This window comes from Atractosteus spatula, chromosome 9 (genome assembly GCF_055471065.1).
Source record: "Atractosteus spatula isolate fAtrSpa1 chromosome 9, fAtrSpa1.hap1, whole genome shotgun sequence".
Taxonomy (NCBI): Eukaryota; Metazoa; Chordata; class Actinopteri; order Semionotiformes; family Lepisosteidae; genus Atractosteus; species Atractosteus spatula.
The window spans coordinates 43,518,133-43,541,734 of NC_142714.1; the positions used below are offsets into that span (position 1 = coordinate 43,518,133).

The following is a 23,602-nucleotide window of genomic DNA, read 5'->3' on the forward strand; positions in this document are numbered from 1 at the left end:
ATTATCCAGTACAGGAGCATAAGAATTCTGGATATTAATAACTCGGCAAGCAACTCGGCAATACAAGATACACCCTGGATGGGACGCCAGTTTATCACAGAGCAAACACAGTGTACAGTGCACAGTGTAAACACACCAAGGTCAATTTTGTTTACAGAAGCCAATTAACCTACCAGCATGTCTTTGGACTGTGGCAAGAAAACAGAGCACCCTGAGGAAACCCACGCGAAGACGGGGAACCAAAGCCAGGGACCCAGGACTGCAAGGCAGCAATGCAAACCATTGTGCCACTGTGGTGCCCCATTCAATAAATTGTACAAAACTGAATCTTAAGAAATACTTGTTTAGATAAACATATAAAAGATAGGAACTTTTTCTTAAGTTTTGAACTCCTTGAAACTTGTGATGTTAGGGTATAAGACAATGTACTGTGTGTGCTTTATCAAATCTGGATCATCTCACCATTATCTCCTTCCTCTTGAAACAGCTGTGAAAAAAACAACAGGCATATGTCGGTCACATTTGACCCATAGTAAAAAATGTGAGTTTTGGAACCTTGTACATAGTAAACTACATCTTAGCCATATTGCTTCACCTCCCAGTTCCAAACCCAATCCAAACTAATTTTCCACAAATTGCTCAAGACAAGATTACCAAGGTATGGGTTTTCACTCACCTTGTCTCAAGAGGGATGTTGCTGTTGAGGACCCAGCTGTTGTGCAGCTGCACACTGTCCTGCTGTGTGTTGGAGGAAGAGTCCCCAGCAGCTTGGCTGGTTTGACTGCGGGCCGGCATGGTATTTCTCTGTAGAGTTTCTCCTGAATGTGCTGGAGGACGGGCACAGGTGCAGGCGTGGGGTGGAGGAGGAGGTGGCGGGAGTGGTCTGAAGGTGAATTGGCCTTGAGGACTGCTGGGCATCTCTGTTTAAAAAAATCGCGAAGAAACTTATTTTCAAAGCAGTTCATGTAATAGTTTAAATTCTAAATTACATCTCATTTTCTTTCAAGATCAACTGACGTTATTCATTTTCTTTTTATTAAAAAGGTCAGACACAATCATTATTTGATTGGCACAAGTCACAATCCTCCTCCCTCCTCTTAAGGGTGCTCCGACCCTTTTGTATTTTAGTTCATTTCATGCGCCTGTCCCCTGTTTGCTCATCTTTATTTAAGGCAGACGTTCGCGCTATGCCTGGCTCAGTATTGGGAGATGGACGCCCGGAAGCCCGCCTACCAGTGGGTCCAGGAGAGACCCGACGGCATAGGCTTCATCACGGCGTCCTGACCATCTGAATCCGGGGCTCGGAACGCCTTATTCCCTGTCCCTGTTCCGGATTCAATTCCGGATTTTAACCTTGTTTATTTCGTCTTGGATGGATCAGCCGGTTTTGGACTTTGGACTGCGCCCTGGATTTTCCCCTTGGACTGTCCGAACTTGTTTGCCAGCGCCACACCCCCCGAGCACCATCGTCACGCCCACCTGTCTGTCAACCCGTCCTAATCCTGCTATACCTTCCCCTGATGTCCTTCTCCACTTACTTCCGGATTATATCGTCTGCATAGGGTCCTGAACTACGCTTCACAAAAGCCTGGACCGGCTTCCGTTACAGTATATTTCAATCTAACTCCAGTGAAACTTTTGTGACTGCGTTTTTCTAAATCCTAAAATATACTACATGTAAATTATAATTATGTTTACACAGAGATGTGTATCAAATAGAGATCAGATAGAGATCAAATGTTTGTAATCTTTTATACGGTATATATTCAATCATTTCATCTCTACACATGTACTAATATTTTTAAAATGTAATAAGAAAAGTCAAACAACGTGGACCAAATTCTTATTAAATTTACCATGAGATAATTAAAAGTACATTAACAAAACATTGTAGGCTATGAATATCTACTACAATTGACTTCTAAAAATATATTTTATTGTTTAATACTTATTAAATTCTTAATAAATTGATGCAGGATGAATACATTCCATCCTAATATAGGAAACTACAGTGGCCTGAGATTATGCTGGAAACAAAACATTGAAAAAAAAACAAAAATCCATTTCTTTCCTTGACCTTGAGAGGTCTGATCAAGAGTTTCAGATGCTTATACATTTTGGACAACTCAATATTGGAGACTAATCCACTTAATGTATCTGATAAGCTCACCTAATTTTCTGATAAGAAATATAAGAAGGCAAGAGTACTGGTGGGAAAAGGATGTGCTTGTTAACAATAGTACCCTGACTTGTCATTGTGCTGTAAAAAGTAGTTCCTTATGACCTTTGGAGGCTCCAAAATCCTGTCATGACTGTCAAGAAATATTTCCAGCTGTGACCATTCCAATAGTTTGTTGAAAGCAATTCAATTCTGTTTATTTGGTTTCTCATAGTGATTATTATTATTGTTATTCCTTTTATTGGACATTGTTTTATAAAGGTGTTTCAAATCCATCCACACCAAGATAATCATGCAGTTATTTCAAATTCAGGGGACATTTACAGTATCATTGAATTTGTTCCCTGGGATAATTGTCATCCATTTTAGCAGGCATTAGTAGTTCCCTTCCTTAGATTGATATATCAGAGCACACATGAAGTTAGGAGTATGTTAACTGGCATGATTAACACAGCTGTTGTCTTCATACAGTCATGCAATTGACAGTCACCTCATATTTAGACAACCTCCTTCAAGGGTGTTTGTTTCTTCAAACATTCAACTTAGTTTAATACTTTTGCAGTTTTATTTAAAAGTGACATGATAATTTTCTTCTGGAGGAGACAAGATTGCGAAGGTCTTGAACAAGTATGACCAATCTACTCTAACATATTTATGTTCAGGCTTCACAAATCAATTTAATCCAGAGGTTTTATGCTCCCGCAATGTGACAGGATTTCAAACATTCTAAGGGTCTTATGTCAAGGACCTATTTCTCTGCAGTTTCTGTCAAGAGGAATAAGTCTCAGATACATGTGAATCTCTTGTACTGTCACACCTGTTGTGTATTAATATGATAATAAGGTATTAATGTAGACCAAGAATGCATTTCAGGATTGACACTTTTCAAATACCAGTACTACTAGTTGTTTCTTGAATTGAATCGAGCCAAAAGTATAAAAAGTCTGCTCTGAAAAATTTTATTAACAAAATATGTGCTCCAATTATCTGTCTGTACTGCCTACTAGAACGATACCAATTGAGAAAAATAAGCATGTTCTGTATAATTTATAAAACTGTTGGGGTAGAACTTGTATTCATATAAAATTCAGTGTTGCACAGATTACAAGCTCCTAACCTATACATTAAATTCTGACCTGTGCCAAGTGCCCTTATCAGCTTGTACTCATGATTCAGATTTAAGTCTAGCAATTTATGATTAATAAAACGGCATAACATAATGTATGAAGTAGCACAAATTTTTCGAAGAGGTTTAGAGTGGGAACCTGCTTCACTGGCGATTAGCAAAGAACAAGTATAGGTTAATTCCAAACTAAACACAAAAGAAACAATAAAACACAAAATTTTAGCTATGTCACCTGCAAATAGATTTTCAGCATGTCAAAGCAACTGTCAGAGCAGTGAGGAATTAAGACATCCTCAAGCTAAAAGTGTGCCATTACTTCAACACATCTGGGTGAAGTAATCGGTTTAAAATTGCAGTAAGAAGAAAGTTCTGTGCTTCCAAAGACATACTTCAGACCAAAAGTTTAAAATTGATATATTTATTAAAAATGTGTTTTTATGAGCTGCAAATAACTGATACAGTAGATGGAATCCCACAAAGGTCTTAAAGGTCCACCATAACCAGATATCATTTTAACCTGAAAAAGTTTCTAGAAAATCATACAATTTTAAAGAATGCTCATTTTTAACTCAGTTGAATGTACCAAATAAAATGGAATTTGTATTTCATGCTAGAAAATCCCAGTTGTTTGTTTTTGATTCACATAATCCAATTCAAGTCCTCCATAAAGGTTAATAGAATCATTTTGCAAAACAAATAAATAGAAAATCCATACCATACACCTTTTTTCTCTCCCATTTGCTATCATACTGACCTCTGTGTCTGTAACACAACTGTGCCAAAAAGACAATGGAAGCAAAAATCATTTTTAGACATTTTTAGTGTTCATGCATTCCCCACACAATTGAAAAACCTCTTTTTAAATTTCCCTATGCATATACAGGTAGCTGCCTTTCACCCCCACCTGTAATCTGTTCTGCAAATTTACAATAAACTATCCAATGGTATTCCTATCCCCTACCACTCTTATCTCTTCTTTATTTTGTTTACCAAACTTCACCTCCTGGTTTCATATCTCGTCTCTGTCCTGTGCATACTGTACCCAAAGAAGGTTTCATTCCTTCTGATCATTCACTATGGGATTAAACTTGGCTTGCACCTTTAGATATTTTAAAGGAACACTATGCCTTTGAAAAACCAGTCCTCTGAGGTGAAGACTGACAGCAAATTCATATATGATATGATTTGATATACTGTATTTAGCTCAAGTACAGCAAAAACCCAAACTATTTTAATGGAAGAGGATGTCTTTGACAAGAAGATCATAAAACATCTCACCACGACAGAAACTATTATCCTAAAGATAAACATGACTTTGATAGATGTATTTGTCCATGGCAGTTAAATTAAAATTCTAACTATTCAATTTGATGCCACCAGCAGATTTGAATTCTATATCTGAATAAACATAACCTGACAGTATTTCTTCCTGCAGGAATAATTTCTCTAATTCTGGAGACTGGACCAGTTTAGCCTGTTTGAATGTGTCTAGCCTTGAGTAGTTTGTCCAATAAATAATATTCTCACAGTGTTTTTGGCATACTGTACATTATAGTAACACAATTTCTAAAATCTCAACATATCTAACTGCATGAAACAATCTGGAGTTGGAATCATTAATTATGTATGGAGGAACACACAAAATTATTTATTTGCAATGAATTTTCAAATTGTAGAACAAATGGCCTGAATGTGGACTATTAAAATAGCTGTTGTATTACAACTTAATTAATTATATTATCTTTTGTAAAAGACCAGAAGTAGTTTTTTTTATCTGATACTATTATTCGCTTCTTTGTCATATGACAATAGATTTTCCAGTTTTTTAAAACACAGTAAAATATATTCAAGCAGCCATACTAGTGTTTGCTCCACTTTTTATGTAGTACTGTACATTATTTAAATTTGCTTTACAACAGTATACATCTGCGTATATGTAAAGAGCTGTAAGATGGATCTAATATTTTTAATATATTTTACAAATGGATTCACTCTGAATTTGAATACGAATTAATTAGATGTGAGGGACTCTGGAAAAGTACAACTTGTAACAAAGAAATGAAAAACATTTCATTTCAAATATCACATTTCAGATCACATACACACACCAAAAACAAATGAAATATATAACAGAAAAAACACTTAAAATGCCATTTCCTCCTTCATTATTTGTTTTAATATTATATATTTAAATATAATACCAATAAATATAATAATGTCTCTTTACAGCTGGCAGTATGATAATCCTTCTCACATTCTTCTGACATTTTAAACCGAAAGTGTTAGAAATATGAACTTTGAGATAGCAACACTTAACCTTCCAGTAATTGTCTATTTTGATGTAATATTTCACTGTTCTCCCAAGCTGTTTTAATGGCATGTTTTTGCTGTAAGGTTTTGATAACTGACAAATGTACCATCATGAATGCAATAAGGACCATGCCAATGTCTGTAATTTTTCAGGCATACACTGTGAGAAAGTCAAAGACTTCAGCCTGTTTTCAAATGATGGTAGTTTATCCATTATCAACAAAGATGGCTGTTAAGAGGCAATTGGCTTTTTATTGTGAAGGCTAAGATTAAAATAAATGACAGCGTACATCTTGGTGCTTCAAAATAAGTTCTTTGAATTGGTTCTTTGAAGCATCTCTGATCTCCTTTCACAGCAACATTCAATGTGTTTTAATATAAAATTATTATTTCTTCAGAGAATACACAGGGAGAATTAAACATAACCAAAGCAGGACCATTCTGGCCAATGAAGACATATTTTGTAAAGTGGTGGGTTAGTGCTGGCAAATGTAGAAATCACACAAGATCATGTTTACCTACAGTAGGAAGTCTTCTGATTACAGAAAACCCACTAAGATGGACATATGATTTTTTAAACCAAAGATATGATACAGAGAGGAAAAAGAGGCAAAGCCAAAATAATTGTAGATGCTTTACAAACAAAATTCACTGCTGAAGTTAAGAAAAAAACAATCTTTGTAGTCTGAGACAGAGGCTTAGATGTCAAAGAGTGTACAAAGCACGGATAATAGGCAGAAGCAGCAGATGGCAGGGCTTAGTTGATGTAGGTCTGGGGAATAATAATAATAACAAAAGTAGAGTGAACATAATTTTTTTAAACATGATCTTTGTGAACATCACTCACATAAACACTTCCGACATACACACAAATGTAATTATCATGCATCAGGGTGATATGACATACAGTATTTTGAGAAACAAACTCTACATGTACGCATTTTAAAGGCTAAAGCTGTTTTCTTTACTAATCCAAGCCAAATTCAAAACTGTATTCCAAAACTCAGTGTAAAAACTCATGTTACCTGATACATTGATCACAGTATGTTACTTTCCCCCAGAAATCGGATTTAAACTAGTGTTAAGTCTTTAACTTCCTTAGGTTACATGTCCTTGTTATTATTTCCAGAAATAGCTCAGGTAGGTAGCTGTGTCAGCATCTGTAGGCTGCAAAGAAACAGGTAAAAGTTTATTCCATGCTGAAAGGAAATGAAAGGAGACACAATGTTTTAGCTGTGGAGCCTTCTTCAGATGTGGAAAGCTCTGCAGCCAAAATGTTGTGTCTCTTTCCTTTACCCTTTCAGCATTGAGTAAACCTTTACGTGTTCATTTTCAGAAATACTGTATATTATTTCACTCGTTTTCAGGTTATCCTCCAGTAAAGCACTTTATCACATATAAACTTGTCAAATGTAAATATTGAATCATGCTTTCACGAGCATTAATGAAAAGTTTAAAAGTGCCCTTCAAAGTTTTCTCTGAATGTTTTTTCTCCTTTTTCAAAAAGATGAGCCATTGGTATTACATGTTCCTTTATCTGGTCCTGAGAGTATTCAACATGAGGCATACTGAATTCTTGCATCCAAACACTTTTGAGAACAATCAAAAATCTAAGATATGCAATATATTAATAGGCAATTTGTTTGTACATACAATAACATCCTGAAATAGAAAACACTTATCTCTTCAGTGAAATCAACATTTAATTTATATTTACCCTTTACTGATAGTTCAGATAACCTGCACTACCTCTTAGCTATAGCTTAGCGTTCCTCAAAAAATGTGGATGCATTGAACTGCCATTAGGCTTATGAGTCAATCTTTTTTATTATTTTTTAAAGAGGATCTGATATCAATTCCGTGGTGACAAAAAGACAAGCAGGGCAGGCATTTGACAGAAGAAAAAAGAGCAGTGCCCTCCAGTGTATGCCTACCAAAGCAGTAAATCACCTGATGGTTAAAGTGTAAAGCACATTTGAAGCACTGTTGGCAGGATCTTGTGACCGTATATACTGCACGTTTTGGTTCAGGACCCACATGGAGGACAATGTTCCCATGAGCCCCGACACAAAGGTTGCTGGGGTCTGATTCACTTCAATGTATCACCCCTGCTGGGTAGTCTCTCCATTATGCCAGGTCAGCTTTTCCAGGGTTCAGTAAGTTTTCAGCACATGCTGATCAGGTATGTGGGGTGAAAAGGGAGTCTGGCTTCATGGTGGTAAGGCTAAAGAGTGCTCATCAATCTTAACCCTCTTCAGTCATGCATGCACACCAGAAAGCAATAGGGAATTGAACATACAGTATAAGCCACTAAGTAAAGAAGCAGAGTTGTGTCAGAGTTGTGTCATTAATACACGTTATTGAGATACAAAACAAAAGTTTGAATTTGAGAAATTAAATTAACATAACTATATATATTTTGGGGATTTCTAGCATCAAACCAAATTGGGTTCTTAAGAGTAAAAAACATGTTCAGTAGCTGAAAAGACATTTCATTTATAAGTCCTTTAATTTTATACATAACAATTTTAATTACTTTTTAAAAAAACAGATCAGTGGATGATGCTGTCTCCCTAGCTCTACATACAGTACAGCCTTGGACCACCTGGACATTACGATTTCATATGTGAGAATTCTGTTGTGGACTACAGTTCAGCATTCAATTCCATTATACCTAGCCAACTGGTGACAAAGCTCAGGGGATTAGAACTGTGCAACTTTGTCTAAACTGGGTGCTGGACTTCCTAATCCAGAGACCACAGGTGGTGTGGATAGGTAATAAAACATCAACACCACTCACCCTGAGCACTGGCACCCCACAAGGCTGCTGTCTGAGTCCAAGGTTGTACTCCATGTTCACTCACAACTGCACAGCAAGACACAGCAACAACTGCATCACTAAATTTGCAGATGACACCACTATAATAGGCCTAATCAGCGATGATGATGAGTCCACTTACAGGGATGAAGTCGTACAGCTGCTGAGGTGCTGTCATAGCAATAACCTGCACTTGAATGTGAGTAAAACAAAAGAACTAATAGTGGATTCATTATTGATGGAACAGAAGTGGAAATAGTCACCAGCTTTAGGTTTTTGGGAATTCACATTTCTAATGACCTAATCTGGACTGTGAACATGGAAATTATCTTGAAGGCTCAGAAACGCCTCTATTACCGCTGCACCATCGAGAGCATTCTCACCAACAGGGATCACCGTGTGGTACGGCTACACCTCTTCTTGAGAGAGAAAGGCACTGCAGAGAATGGTGAATGTTGTGACCATAGGCAATGGTCTCACAGAGATTAAACAGCTCTACGAGGACCCCTGCTGAGGTAGAATTCTGGCCATCACAGAGAACAGTCACCACCTCGGGCATCAGCTCTTCACCACACTGCCAACAGGCAAGAGATACAAGAGCATACTGTACCACTAGATTCTTCAGTAGCTTCTACCCACAAGCAATCCAATTGGCAAACACATTTGGCATTGCCCCTCGGACCACACCTACACCATCTACCTCAATGTAATTTTATTTGTTTGCACATCTGTAGTCATTGTTTACATGTCTGCATTTTTAACAATCGAGAGACTTTCTGTAAGTAAGAATTCCATTGTACCAGTACATGTACCGGTTATATATGGCAATAAAGTTCAAGTTCAAGTTAAAATGGTACCTGAAGAGCATTTGTCTGAAAAGTTTACAACTCGGCACTTATTGACACCAAGATGTTGTTTCTTAACAAACCACTAAATTTTAAAGGGGAAACAAAATTCTAGGTCTAGGTCTAAATTATACAGCAACCAGTTATAAAGTAAGTCGTTTTTGGTTTATCATTCTTTTTTTAGGCTTCTGATGCATGCATTACAAAAACAATCTATCAGATTACCAATTTATCATTAAACATCCAGGCAGTTAAACACCTTCTCCTTTACAATACCGCAAAGCACACAACTCTGTAAATATCTCTAGATGTTTGTTTTCATGGCCTTATTAAATATCAACATATTCTTCAGCTCTGGGGAAAATGCACAGATTTAGTTTTAATAAACAATATATTAAATCATAATTATAATTTTAATATTTCATTAATCAAATTACCAAACAACTTAAATTGACTTAGATAACTTCGTTTAGAAAAAATAATGAGATATTGATTATAATTTTTATTTGTACATGGAAAATAAGAACAATTTAATTAATACTTAATTCATTTACAGTACTTTCCTCTACTGAAACATTATAAACCTCCTCCAAAGAAAATCAGATACAACAGATATACTATAAATTCATGCAAAAGGGTTAGAATGTGTTCGTGTTATTTCAAGGGTGTTTTTCTAAAAAAGGAATGGTGTAGCAATAGTGTCACACTACTGGCAAGCCAGCCCATATGGATAATACTCAAATGTGTGTTCTCCCACACATGAAGCTTAGTTAGACATAATGCCAGCTACTGTCAGACATTCTGACAAGTCCTAAACAGTTATATACTGTACTCTGCCATATTAACCTGTTTTAAAAAGAAAGAAAACAAGATGTTGTAGAATTGTTATGCTGATTGGCAAGCACTCTGATCTTAAATCACTGAACTGCTACAGAATTAGCTGGACATAACAGTGAAACAGCAACTGAAACCAGCAGCATAAAAGTATTTTATAAAATGTGAACATGATTACAACCAGACAACAATGAAAAATGACGCACTGCTGAGCAGTCAACAATGAGTAATAACACACTGCTTAAATGATGACAAAATATCTAAATTAGCTGCATCTCTGATTGGAACAAGAAAATAAAAAATGTCTGGAGTCAAATGACAGAAAAACCTGCCCTCTGTTGCATTTTCATACAGATCTAAAAATGTATAGCTGTGACAGCTAATACGTTTCAGTATTGAAAACCAGTTTACTCCTCTTGAACAACATACAGAAGGTGTGAACAGCTGTACTGATCCGTTTTAAAATAATTGTTTACTCTTGCATTAAAAATCACAATTAAAATAAAAGATTTTTGCAGTTTTAGCCATGGGGAAGTTAAATGCCTACTCTGTTAATGCACGATAACATTTCCCCTAAATGCTTCCTTTCAGCTAAAAATTTAATTACATGGGCTTGTAAACAGACCTATCTTTAAAGCAAATCCAATGAACATCAGCTAAGTGAGGTATGCCACTGAGCCTCTGTCTGTGGTAAGTACACTGTTTTCTAGATTATTTACCAATGATTTTTTTTACCAAGAATTTGAATGCTCTTTTTTTAAATGTGAGACATACTATATAACAATACATGTAAAACACATTAACTTGAAGTTGTCCTGGGAATGTATATTTTTAAGAACTGGTGTGGAGTAGCACTGTGTTTGCATTGGCACTTGAGCTGACTGCTACTCTCTCTAGTCTTTTGAACTGCAAGAACATAAGAAGGTACAAGTAAGAGGAGGCCATTTGCCCCCTCAAACGTATTTCGTACAGTAGCTAGTAGCTAATTGATCTGAGGATCTCACTTGATCTTGAAAGAAGCTAGGGTTCTAGACACCCATGTTCTTTTGCATACTGTATAAAGGTGCTTGTGTTCTCAGGGTTCAACAAATTTCAGTGCACTTCACCACAGCACTTCATGTTTCACAGTTTATTGTGAAGTCCAGTCAGTACCTTTCATGATTGAGTATACTGTACAATACATGAATTAGGTATTCTTGCACTATTCTCCATTCAAAACTAAAAATGTTCAGTTCCTTCACCTGTCAGTGCAGGACATTCTTCTAATAACAAAGTATCTGGTCAGGACTGAATCCAGAGCACTATACCTTTTTAGTAATATATTGTTACCACAATTGTATACAATATTGTATTGTCAATACTTAGTACAATTTTAAAAGTACACCCCTTGGTTCAAATTCTACATTTTTAGATATACTGTATATCCTAACTGCCTATTTGTTTGTTTGTTTGTTTGTTGTTTTGGTTCACTGCAGTGTCTAGAAGATAATCACGATTTGTCAAAATAAATACATTAGTCATTACATAATTAGGTTCCTCAAGCTTGGTTCTTCCAGTCTTATATAATGAATATTTATACTGTCTGCAAACAATACTCTGAATATGTCCATCTGCCAAATGTTTGCCCATTCTTGAACATTATTAAAGTTCTTTTGCATTTCCTTTCCAGTTTCTACAGTGTTCACTATTCCTGCTGTTTCAGTATCACCTGCACATTTTACTACATTTCTAACAATGCCAGAATCTACACCAGTGATAGCAATCTGAAAGAGCAATGATCCTAATAGGAGCATGTCCTTTAGGAGACACTTTATCAAAACCCTCTTGAAAATCTAAATATGCCATATATTTACTGTACTGTATACTGTACATATGTACTGTATCTATTACTGCTAATGTTTGTTCACTAAAGTGTGAGGTAAGCAAGACCTACCATTTCTAAATCCCAGCTGACAAAGCCCTAGAATCTTACTGTCATACAGATGATCCTTGGTTTTGTTCTAATTATTGTTTCCATAACCTTGCATGTAATAGAAGCAAGACTTAATGGTGTATTATTACTTGTTGCCGTTTTTATGGATGCGTGCTACATTAGCAATTTTCCAGTCAATGCATACAAACCGTGACTTGAGGGACTGCTGGAAGACTTTTGTTAATGGCCTATGAATAACATCTCCTGTTTCCTGATTGGTAGAATACCAGCAGGCCTTGGAGATTTGATTATCTTAAGAGCTTCTAGTTCATGTTATACTTCTGCATCTACAGTATGCCAGTATTATTTAATATGAACTGTATTTTTCTTCAGGCAGGGGCATGTTATCTATTTCATCCCCGGTAAAAACCTGAATGAGACATTCATTGAGTACTGTATGTCATCAGTTTCCACTTATACACTTTTTGCTTTATCTTTACTGTATTGCTGCTATTATACTGTAATACTTGATTTTTACTCTAGCCTCTTTTGCAACATTCTTTTCTATCATTTTATTGATCTTTCTTTCTGACTTGCATTTGACATTCCTTATATTCAATTCTTTAAAGTCTGCTCTTTTTTGATCATCTCATAAAGTGCTCTCTTATATTTTTCTTAACTGATATGTTAAGCCATTTGGACCACTGTTTTCTTAAAATTCTGCTATTTATTCTTTCCTGGTTCCATATTTATTATGTCCTTTTCCTTTTCCTCTAGTCTCTCTTTCTGAAATCTTAATTTTGGACTCTAATATGTCAAAATAAAATTCAAAGCATAGAATATAATGACCACACTTACTGGTTCTCTCACTTCTTTTTTTTTACTTTGTCTTGATTATTTGAAAAGACTAGATCAATACTAGAGCTCCCTTCAACAGGTGCTCTGACAAACTGCGTTACAAAGCAATCATTATGGCCTCCTGAGTGGCTTTAAAAGTAAAGGCTAAATGCAGGTAGAACTCTATAATACAGGGGTTTCCCAAGCAGCAGCTCACATTTGAATTAGCTATGCTGAGCATAGGGTGGTGTTAGCTGTCCAGAGCTCTCTCAGATCTTGGTAAACAAAGCAGCCCCTGTGGCCACCCAGACAGGCTTGTGGTGAAGGATATACCGTACCTCTCCTCCAATCGTCTCTGAAACTTCAGTAAGAGGCTATGTTACCAGCAATGTGTAAAAAGATGAATGGCTGAAAAGTCTGTGTTTTCAGAGGAGTCTGCCTAGATTACTAGTTCATACTCCCCTGTGTGCAGTCACAGGTTTCATAGCTGTGAGCTGACATGAAAAACGTAAAACTGGCGAACCCAAATCAAATTTTTAGAACAAAACATAATTGGAGTTTCTTATTTAAAAAACAGTCATTATCCATGCCTACCATTTTAAGTTGTTGTGGCTATCCATCCTATGTGTTCGTCCACAGTCTACATGATGAGAAATATGCTAGACAAAGTACTGCATTCAGCTACAGTTAGAATCGGCAGGGTTTGGGTGAAATAAAATAAAGGTTCACGGTACTACTATAACATCAACAACAACATTCTTCCCTACTACAGCAAAATAATATACAACAACAAGTTCTAAAAGTTGCTCATATTAAATGGTATGGTTTTTATGGAGACACTTAAATGTCTTTATGTATATACTTATTGTTGAAAAAAACAACAACAAAATAATCTCCTTATTTTAAAAATGCATAATCAAAACAACACTAGCATTAGAATTTCCTAAAATAAATTTGACAGCAAACTTTTTGTAATAATGTTCAAATGACTTAGCTCGAATCTGTTTCCAAGACTGAACAGAACAAGGTGGGAGAGATGAGGATAGGTTCCTTTTTCACTCTCCTTCTTTCCATGTCTTCTTCTCTTTTTCTTCCTTCCCTTTACTGTCTTGCCTCTGTTTTATACTATGCTCCATGACTGATACAGTATATGTTTATGCTTTATTATGGATATATACTGATGGAAAAAAGAAACGCAACACTTCCTCCTCCACACTCTGGCCCTCCTGTCTGCGTGTAACAGGCTGAAGAGTGACTTATCCATGAAGAGGACCTGATGCCACTGCTGACGAGTCCATCGCAGCCTCTGTCTGGCCCAAGCCAGTTGGGTGTGACGTCTAGGAGGAGCGAGCAGAGAGGTCACCTTGCTCTAAAGCCAGCAGCATGGATCCTCACTGTCCTGTCACTGATGCGGGCATTGTGTCTGCTGGCAGTTTCAGCAGCAGTACAGGTGGCAGATCTGATACGATCTCTCAGATGGACCAGTCTGATGTGTCGGTCCTGCTCTGGTGTGGTCACTCGAGGGGGACCGGATCTTGGACGGTCATCTGTCCTGCCGGTCTGCTGAAATCTTCTCTGCAGTCGAGACACAGTGGAGCGGCTTACTCCATAGTGTCTGGCAATGCTGGCACATAACATGTGTGCCTGCAGCATGCCAATGGCCCTCTCCCTTGCTTCTGGTGAGATTCGAGGCATTATGGAATGCACAGAAAACTGACTAAGTGTGGTCTTTTTCTTGCAGTGACCTAAGCTTTGAAATAAGGCCTTTGTAAAGGTGACCTGATCAGACATTGTTCCACCTGGACCTTGTTGGGTAAAAGTGCACCTAACGAACTTTTGTGTGATTGGCAAGTTGCAATGCACAAGCTGTATCGCTGGTCAGAGGGCTTATAACAAATTGACAACATTTTGTAAAAGCTATACCTATAGTATTCTCATTCCAGAAAATGTTTCTTTTTTCCATCAGTATATATAACAGAAACAGCATTTGATCATCTGTATTGTCTCTTAACCCACCTATGGCTAGGAAAAAAACTCAATTCTGGTCAAAAACACCTTAGAACAATACCCATTGATTTAAGCTTCCTGAGTAAGGCTTTTAGTAGTGCAATTGATATGTGACCTGCAAACATTCTTAGACTTTTCTGTTATTATTATTATTTAGTTTTTTAATGTATTACTTATTAATAATAATTATAACAATAATAATTGCTTATACTTATACTGTATACCGCTTTTCTGGACACTCCATTCAAAGCGGTTTACAGGTAATGGAGACTCCCTTCCACCACCACCAATGTGCAGCCCCACCTGGATTATGCAACGGCAGCAATAGTGTGCCAGTCTGTTCACCACACACCAACTAACAGTGGGGAGGAGAATAGAGTGATGAAGCCAATTTATAGATGGGGATTACAAGGAGGCCATGATTGGTAAGGGCCAATGGGAAATTTGGCCAGGATGCTGGTGTAACACCCCTACTCTTTTCAAGAAACACCATGGGATTTTTTAAGGACGGTGCCTTTTTACACTATAGTGCCCCGTCACTAAAGTGGGGCATTAGGATCCACACAGACTGTAGAGTGAGTGCCTCCTGCTGGCCCCACTAACATCTCTTCCAGCAGCAACCTTAGTTTTCCCATAAGGTTTCCCATCCAAGTACTAACCAGGCTTATACCTGCTTAGCTTAAGTGGGTTGCCAGTCGTGACCCAATTAAACTGGGATGATCATATGTATGTATATTTCAGTATTATACAGTATGTAATCATTTGCTGTATGCTTTTTTTCTGTAACGTCCATGTACTGACATGATGCATACTGTGCCTTTGCTCAGTATCATTAGAAAAAAACATCTTGCGATGCAGGGTTGAGGTAATTGTTTCCAGCTATACCCCTATTTACTGTGATATTTTGTATCCCTTATTGGCCCTTTCAAGCCTAAAGAAATTCATGTAATAAAAAAGGATGAATTAATTATCTGAGACGATTCCAGTTACTGAGAGCAGGGCACCTTGAATAATACAGAGACTACTGGATTAAGAAGATAAAGCAAACCAACCTGAAACAACTTCTTAATAGGAAAACTAGCACATTCACTTTTTCGGTGTATCCTGTTATTCACCCGCACACACAATGTCCATGTGGGAATCTGCCTGAGAGACTTGGCAATGCAGGAGACCAGAATCCAGCTGTAGTCACCAGTGGCTCATAGATAATAAAGAAATTCCCTGAATGTGCTTGGAGAATACCAACACGAAGCAATGCAGTCTGCCAAAGTTAAAGATTTAACATCTTGTTATCAGTTCTGCAGCAGTTTCTGGAATGCTGGCAATTGTTGCACTGAATTTTAAGCATGTTTAGGGGTAGAAAATGACAGTTTATAAATGCATTACACACACTCTATTAAAACTCAAATAAATATTAATAAAGAACTTGTATATGATAATTATTTGTGTATTACAAACAAACATACAATTAATCATTAGTAGATAAGCAGTGACTATATTTACAGTAAATCCTCGGTTTAATGACGTTTGTTACTGCTGGATATCCGTTAAATCACGAATGACAAAAAACAGTAATATATGAGAAAAAAATATATACTTAAGCAACCTCTATAGGGCACCATTGATCTTTCTGAATTTGAATCCTATGTTGTATCTATTATTACCTCTTTTTATTATTTGTGCATTTTACTTTTTTCATATTATTATTATTTTTGTGTATTTTTTAAATTATTTTTTTTTTAAAATTGCTAAAGCATACAGTATATAAAACAAAATTATAAAGACAAAATTCCCCTTCAGCAGATTTTGTCTATTGAATCTGATGTACATTAAAGTGAAGTATATTTTACTGTATTGTTCATTTTATACATTAGATTATGAAGAATTTTTAAACAGATTTTGTAGCCCTTAATGTTATCAAAAATGATGTAGAAAAATATCAAATTAATAATCTTTATTGTTCCAATACCATTGCATAGAAATGTCTATTACTAGACAGTTATGTGAAAATAATAAAACTGAAACAAAACAAGAAAAAAAATATAAGCAAAGCACCCATTAAGTGGTTTTCAGAACGGCCAGCTCAGGGCTTCAATCCAATCTTTGTTTTAAGCCTCTTTTTTCTATTCTATCCTATTTAGAAGATCATACAGAGCCATTACAGCAATAATGCAAAAATGCTAGGGACGTTAGGGCATTCTGACAGCAGTGTACTCCATGCTGTTATCATTAACTTGTTGTTCAAGAAGGCACCAATTAAGCAATTAAGCATTATGTATTTTAGTAATACAGTCTCATTTTCATTTCAGTGTGTTTATTATATCGCTGCATATACTGTAACATATGGAATAAACAATAGCTATTAAAAAAACTACTGTAAATATTTTTGTATGGGGCACTTTATTATTACATATAATTTGATAATCATCATAAAAAAGCACTAGCTCCCGTACACTCAAAACATTTTTTTGTTGTTGACACAAAAGATAATTTCAAAAATAAGCATGGAATCAGATCTCGGTGGCTTGTCATTGTTTTCACTGAAGAATTGTAATATCACACTGCATTCTTTTTCACAGCCTGTGGAAAACTCTTTATGTCCTCATACTGTATTAAAAGTACTGTATTTTACTGCCTGAACCTCTCGGATTAAAATCACTTTCATCAGACCAAATAATACATTGCCACAATGAAAGAACCTTGTCCTTCTGATGCACAGCAAAGTCTTGATACTGCTCTCTGTTGTTTTGGGACTAATTAACTTTTTTCACCCCCACACAGGCAGCTATTTAAACTTCGCATGACCTGACTTCTAATTCATAACACTTCTCTGTCTTCATCATTCAAGTCTGTGGATGTGACATTTGAAGACTATTGTGAAGTTACCTTTACAAAACTATGCAATATTTGTAACTGACAAAATGTATTTTTTCCATATGTGTCTTTCTAACACATCCTTCAATCTTTCTGCACTGCTGCAATTTTTTAGATGTTAAAATCTTGTTTTTACACATCAGATCTGGATTTGTGCCACCACCACAGCTTATAAAATTGCAGCTGAAGAAAACAACATATGTTTTCCCACAACAGAACTTAATTTAGCAGAACCAGAGTTCAAGCTTAGTGTGGTAGCTATACAATGTAAGACAAAAACAATAGCGTGGAAAATCAGTAAAAAATAATTTTACAATTGCAAATGCTGTCTTATTGATGAGAAGTGTGCAACCAAAAGAAAAAAAAATGTCTTCACAGATTTGTAAGTTACAATCACAATAATTATACTTTCAGTATAAGTGCAACAAAATATGAAGTTCTGACAGCTGGTATAAGTAGTATTTTTTGTTCTTGTGTTTTTATTGAAGTCTTTCTTTTGTTCTGAGAAGATGTTTTTTTTATGGATTTTCTCCAAAGACTTGTGAATTAGAAATGTGAAACAATGATAGTACAAAGTGCAGTCTTTGTGCCGTTAGCTACAAGGCAAAGATAACACAAGCACCACTAAAGCCTACTGTACTTTCACAGGTACACTGTACCTGACAGACATTTTTTTTAGAGTGCTTAAAAAATCCAAGAATTTACATTTTTTTAGATGTATACTGTATATATGGTGGCCCAGAAGTGCAAAACAAAAAAAAGAGTGCATAAACAAAAAACAGCAACACAAACAAAAAAGAGTACACATACAAAAATGTCAAAAATGACATGACATCTGTTGTTCGGCAAGATGCCAGCATTGAGTGGAATGCACTCAACGCTGAGTGTACGCACACTTTTGTTGAGTTTATGCACACTTTGTGCACTATTTTTTGTTTGTGTTGCTGTTTTTTGTTTGTGCACCATTTTTTGTTAGCGTACTCACTTTTGTTTGTGCATCTTTTTTGTGCACTCTTCTTTTGTTTGTGTTGTGTTGTTTTTTGTTTGTGCACTCATTTTTATTTTTGTGTTTTGCACTTCTGGGCCACTGTATATACTCCATGTTTCATCTAATGTATTGTAACTTCTACTTACTGTATAAACACATGCACTCTGATACAGACTGATGACATGGGGTTTATGAATGGAATTACAACCTTAGTGCCATTAGGCAAATCTGAGTTCTTTTTAGCTTAAAGAGGATTTGGAAGAAATGCAAATCTGAAATTAAGTTATTATCCTGTCTACAGCTACTGTATCACATGGGTTTCAGAAAAAATCTTATTGTAATTCTGGGGGTTGCAGTCTGTGTTTCTGATACATGGTTTCTTCATAAACATTTCTGTCAGTACATTTATGTGCTTTTAGCTACACTGTACTTCAGGGAAACTTTCTTTCAAAATTCAATTTTTTTCAAAATTAAGTTATTTCCATCCCAGTGTAATGTTATATTATAATAGATTGGGTTTTTCCTGGGTGCAGCAGATCAGTGGTTTTCTTGTGTCATCTCATGGTCAATGAGACACTATCACTAACCTGAAAATGCTTCTAGAATTGAGGTTGGAATCACATAGCCCTTTTGAATGTTGAATGTTGATTTTTTTAAAGTGCTGCTATCTCGCTGTTCCTTTTTGAAAAGTAAAAAGATAAAATCATTTTGTATTAAATATTCACTGACAAGACTTTTGCATTTAAGACTGGAATAGAGATAATGCACTGTGCAAACCTGTGAACATTACTTTTGATTGGGTTTCGGGCAGTTTTAAATTCCTAACTGTAATTGCTGGTCAGTCATTCGGTCTATTCCTCTTATAGAAATTGATTTACATGAGTGTTGTCAATCAATATTTAAGCACTGACAGATCTAGATTTAACTGGAGACATAAAAAATTAAATTTTTTAGGCTTAAGGGGAATAGTGAGATAATGTCTCAGGTCCACGTGACACAAACAAAAGGGCATTTAAGAACTACTGTACATTTCAAAGAAAAAAACATTAAATCCATTTGTAAATTGACATAAAGTATCTTATGTACTGTATACTGTATATCCAGTACTGTATTGCAACAGATACTATTTCAAGAGTAAAAGGGATCACAGCAGTAATATATTTTGTGTTTGTCTATGTTGAATTAGAAATCATGTATACACATTTTTAATATATGAATATTTTTATTTAAATTTAAATACTGAACACTTTAATGGGTGTAAGACTTTAAACACCAGCAAAAACTGCATACTATAAATGTTTATATACAGTATGTACAGTATATCATTTGCAATTTGACCAAACAGCACATCATTCTGAAGGGCCAAATTTCTTTTGCAAGGTTTTGCATGTTTACCACATCAGGCTTTGTAGGTACATGTAGTTCATAAACCTGTATTTTTCCTTTCCAACTGAATTTTTCATGCTGCAGGCACAGCAAATAAGAACAGCTAACTCAACAACTTATGATGGTTTAAGTTTCTTAACAGAAGCAGTAGAAATTTGCATTAGATTTGAGAATCTCAAAACACCCGGTGGTATCTAAAATGTTTCTTGACTTTAGTTTGCATATAAAGTGCTTAAATTTAAACTTTTGTCATTGTAATTATAAAAGACGACAGCACAGTGCACAGCCAGTCATTAAAGCAAGTTAACTGGAAAGACTTCCTGTTATCATTGTCGGTTTAAGTCAGTGCCACCTGTTCCAAAGGTTACTGACTTGGTAGTCCTGGAAATACACGTAAATGGTGACAGCACTATTTCCATTCCAGATGATACCCTTCTTTCAAATGACAATTAACGCGGTCTGAATATTTATGAAGCAAACTGACTGGCAAGGACCCGAGGAAGTCATTATAAAGAAGAAAAGGCAGTAAAAAACAACCTACTTCTGAAGAATAAAATTTAAACGAGAGCTGAATCTTCCCTTTAAACCACAACCAGAGCATCTGAAGGGCTGTGGGATTTTCTATATTTTGTCCCCCTCAACACCACTGTTACTGACTTTAAGTTATTTTATTAACTAGAAAAATGAGCACAATTCTAACCAAGACATGATGATTACTGCACCTTCACACTAAAAATATTTGATATAGCCAGCTTAAGTAGAATTAAATTAACCAATAGCTTATGTTGAAGTAAAAATCAGAACACCCCTACTGTACAGTAGTCTAGCAACAGTCTATGGCACATTTGGTTTATACAGATGTTAATACTATTTTAAAAAGTTAAGTTTTTAAATTACAAAAATCTTGTATTGCTGTGTTAATTACAGAAGTATCATTTTATATGCCATTTTGTATTTTAATATACCTGTACTTCATTTTTCCAAGTACTAATCATCCTTTCATGCCTTGTAGAGAAATGTATTCCAATGGAAGAAAATGCATCCAACAGGTCTATTTCTTTTAAGTGCCATGCATACCATAAAAATACTTTGAACAGAGAAGTATGCAACAAAGAAATAGATTGCTGAAACTGGATTTTCACATAAGATTTTGATCATACTCTAAGCAGGGGTTGGCAATCTTTTGGAAGGGGTTGTGCCAAGAGTTAGCTTCTGCAATTGCTTTTATGGATTTGCATGCCATTGATTTTTTTAATGTCAGTAATACCCCTACTTACATTTTGATTAATACAAACATAATATTAAAGTATAATAATATCTAAATAAATTGATATGCAAGTCTTACCATTTATTCTTGCTCTTTCTTTCTCTTGCTGACCAGCACGCAAGCCACTGAGTGTTCAGTTGTTAACTAGCTGTTAACTAGGGACAAAGACCTGACTTGATGTGTGAAAATACATGTTCACAGAGGTATGTTGATCCAAATGCTGAGAACAGTGAAAATGCCACTTTCTTCAGTCAAATTTCACTGGCAGGGACTTCCAAAAGGTTATGATAGTGACGCTGTGATTGCTTTCAGTAGTCTCAAGTGTGTTTCACAGAAGTTCCACAAAAAGTAGTAAAGACACTGCTTTGTTTTCCATACCTCACTATGGTCCATTTGATAGACTCAGTCTTGTCCACCTCATCCATGAAATGTTTGTCATATTTTGTCTGAAAATGTGGTTGGACACATTTATCATTTTTAAAAATGTAATTTCTTTGTTGCTTATTAGACTTTTATTGAACGTGCTGCTTTCATTGCATGTATCATTAAAAATAAGTTTGCGTGCCAATAATGAGACACATGCTGTAAGTTGCCGACCCCTGTTCTAATGAATACTTTACTGCTTAATAGATCCAGCACAAAAGTGTATAGAAGATATGTACAGTCACAAATACACATAATGTAAATAAACACAGCAAAGTTCGATATAGGTATGCAAACATCAACACCTACGTGTGTGTTTTTGTGCTTGATCTGGTGTTGGTCACATTGTTGAATGGAAGGAAGATGATCCCCAGGAAAGCACAAAAAATCAAAATAGCTTTGCTACTGTCCATTGAACCTGCAGACAGCTGTTTAAAACAATTCAGATAAGAAATTATTCTCATAGCAGATGGTAAGGGATTGATAAAGCATCTCTGCTGACAGCTCCTATATTGATCTTGTTTCATGAAGTGATACAGAAAGGTCACAGGAAGTCTATCCATTTACCCTTAGTGTGGTTTTACTGCCCCTGTCACGCACAGATAGATTGGCAGAGCCAGGAGCAATTGTACTTTAACTGTGTGGTACAGCTATGTTTACCACTCCTGTGTTACAAGTAAAAGAGCTTTAATTCACACAGCTAAGACTAGAATCATTTTTATGAGCTTCCTTTTCTCTGCAAGTATTGATTTGATGTGCATTATTCACTTAAACAGCTTATCTGTTTCTTACAGAGAGATTCAAAAAAGGCTTCATGTACTTAAAAGAAATACAGTAGCAATGCTTGAGTGGTGTTACTAGAATAGAAGAAATAACTGTAAAGTGGATAACATGGCTTATCAAATAATTTTTAAAGACATGTTTTGGCAGGACTTGGTTTGAGTAGTAGGGATATCCAAATACCTAGTATCATTGTAAGCACTTTAACATTAAATATGCAACTATTTAAAGAACCTAGGATGTTACAAACATATTTTACCTCCTTTGTTTCATCCACAAATATGATTTACTTGATAGATTTGTAGACTTCAAAATGTACACATCATTTTATACCACTAAATATATTTTCTAGACAGCAAAGGTGCTGAGGTGTTTGGGAGCTTAAAGGTCAGAACCTTATTTCTGAAGTTTGATTTCTCAAAGGGTGTGTCTGAGTTGCAGTAAGAGCACAGACATATCCAGAAAAACACTGATATTGTTGTCATGAAATTTGACAACAATATCAAATTTCATGAAGCTGGGACTAGATTCAAAGTTTTTACTGTTTCATTAATTTGTCCCCTGTCCATGTCATTGCAGTTAAGGACAGTCATAAACCTTCCAGCTAAATGATCATACTGTATGTATACCTTCCCCTTAGAATGTATCCACTTCAATACTGACAACATACACAGGAGAGTCATACAAAAACATTTGCCAATGCAGCTCAGTATATTACAAAATGAATAAATGAATCACATCAGTATTGATCAGTCTTGTTTGAGATTGCCCAGGTAGGTCTAATTGTTTGTATTCAAGACTTCATTTATTCAGGCAACGACAGCATTTCATGCAACCTCGTATATAATTGTAAAATCAGACAAGCTACGGTATGATAAAGTACTTGCTGAAAGTCTATAGTTTTAAAATGTACGCATACAGTATCATCCATTTGTTGAGATAAAGCCAACAATCATGTCTTCTTTAGTGGATTAACCAAGCAGCAGCAATTAATTTGAAAATTAAGAATGACACAG

The 23,602-nt window shown here is 35.8% G+C and overlaps 1 protein-coding gene across 1 annotated transcript in view; it reads right to left on the reverse strand.

Moving 5' to 3' along the window:
- Window positions 1-23,602, reverse strand: part of tenm1 (teneurin transmembrane protein 1) — a 214,199-nt gene that overhangs the window by 129,870 nt on the left and 60,727 nt on the right. The window contains exon 3 of the mRNA XM_088925605.1: window positions 677-920. Coding sequence (XP_088781731.1) covers window positions 677-920 — 244 coding nt within the window. The remainder of the gene's footprint in view (window positions 1-676; window positions 921-23,602) is intronic.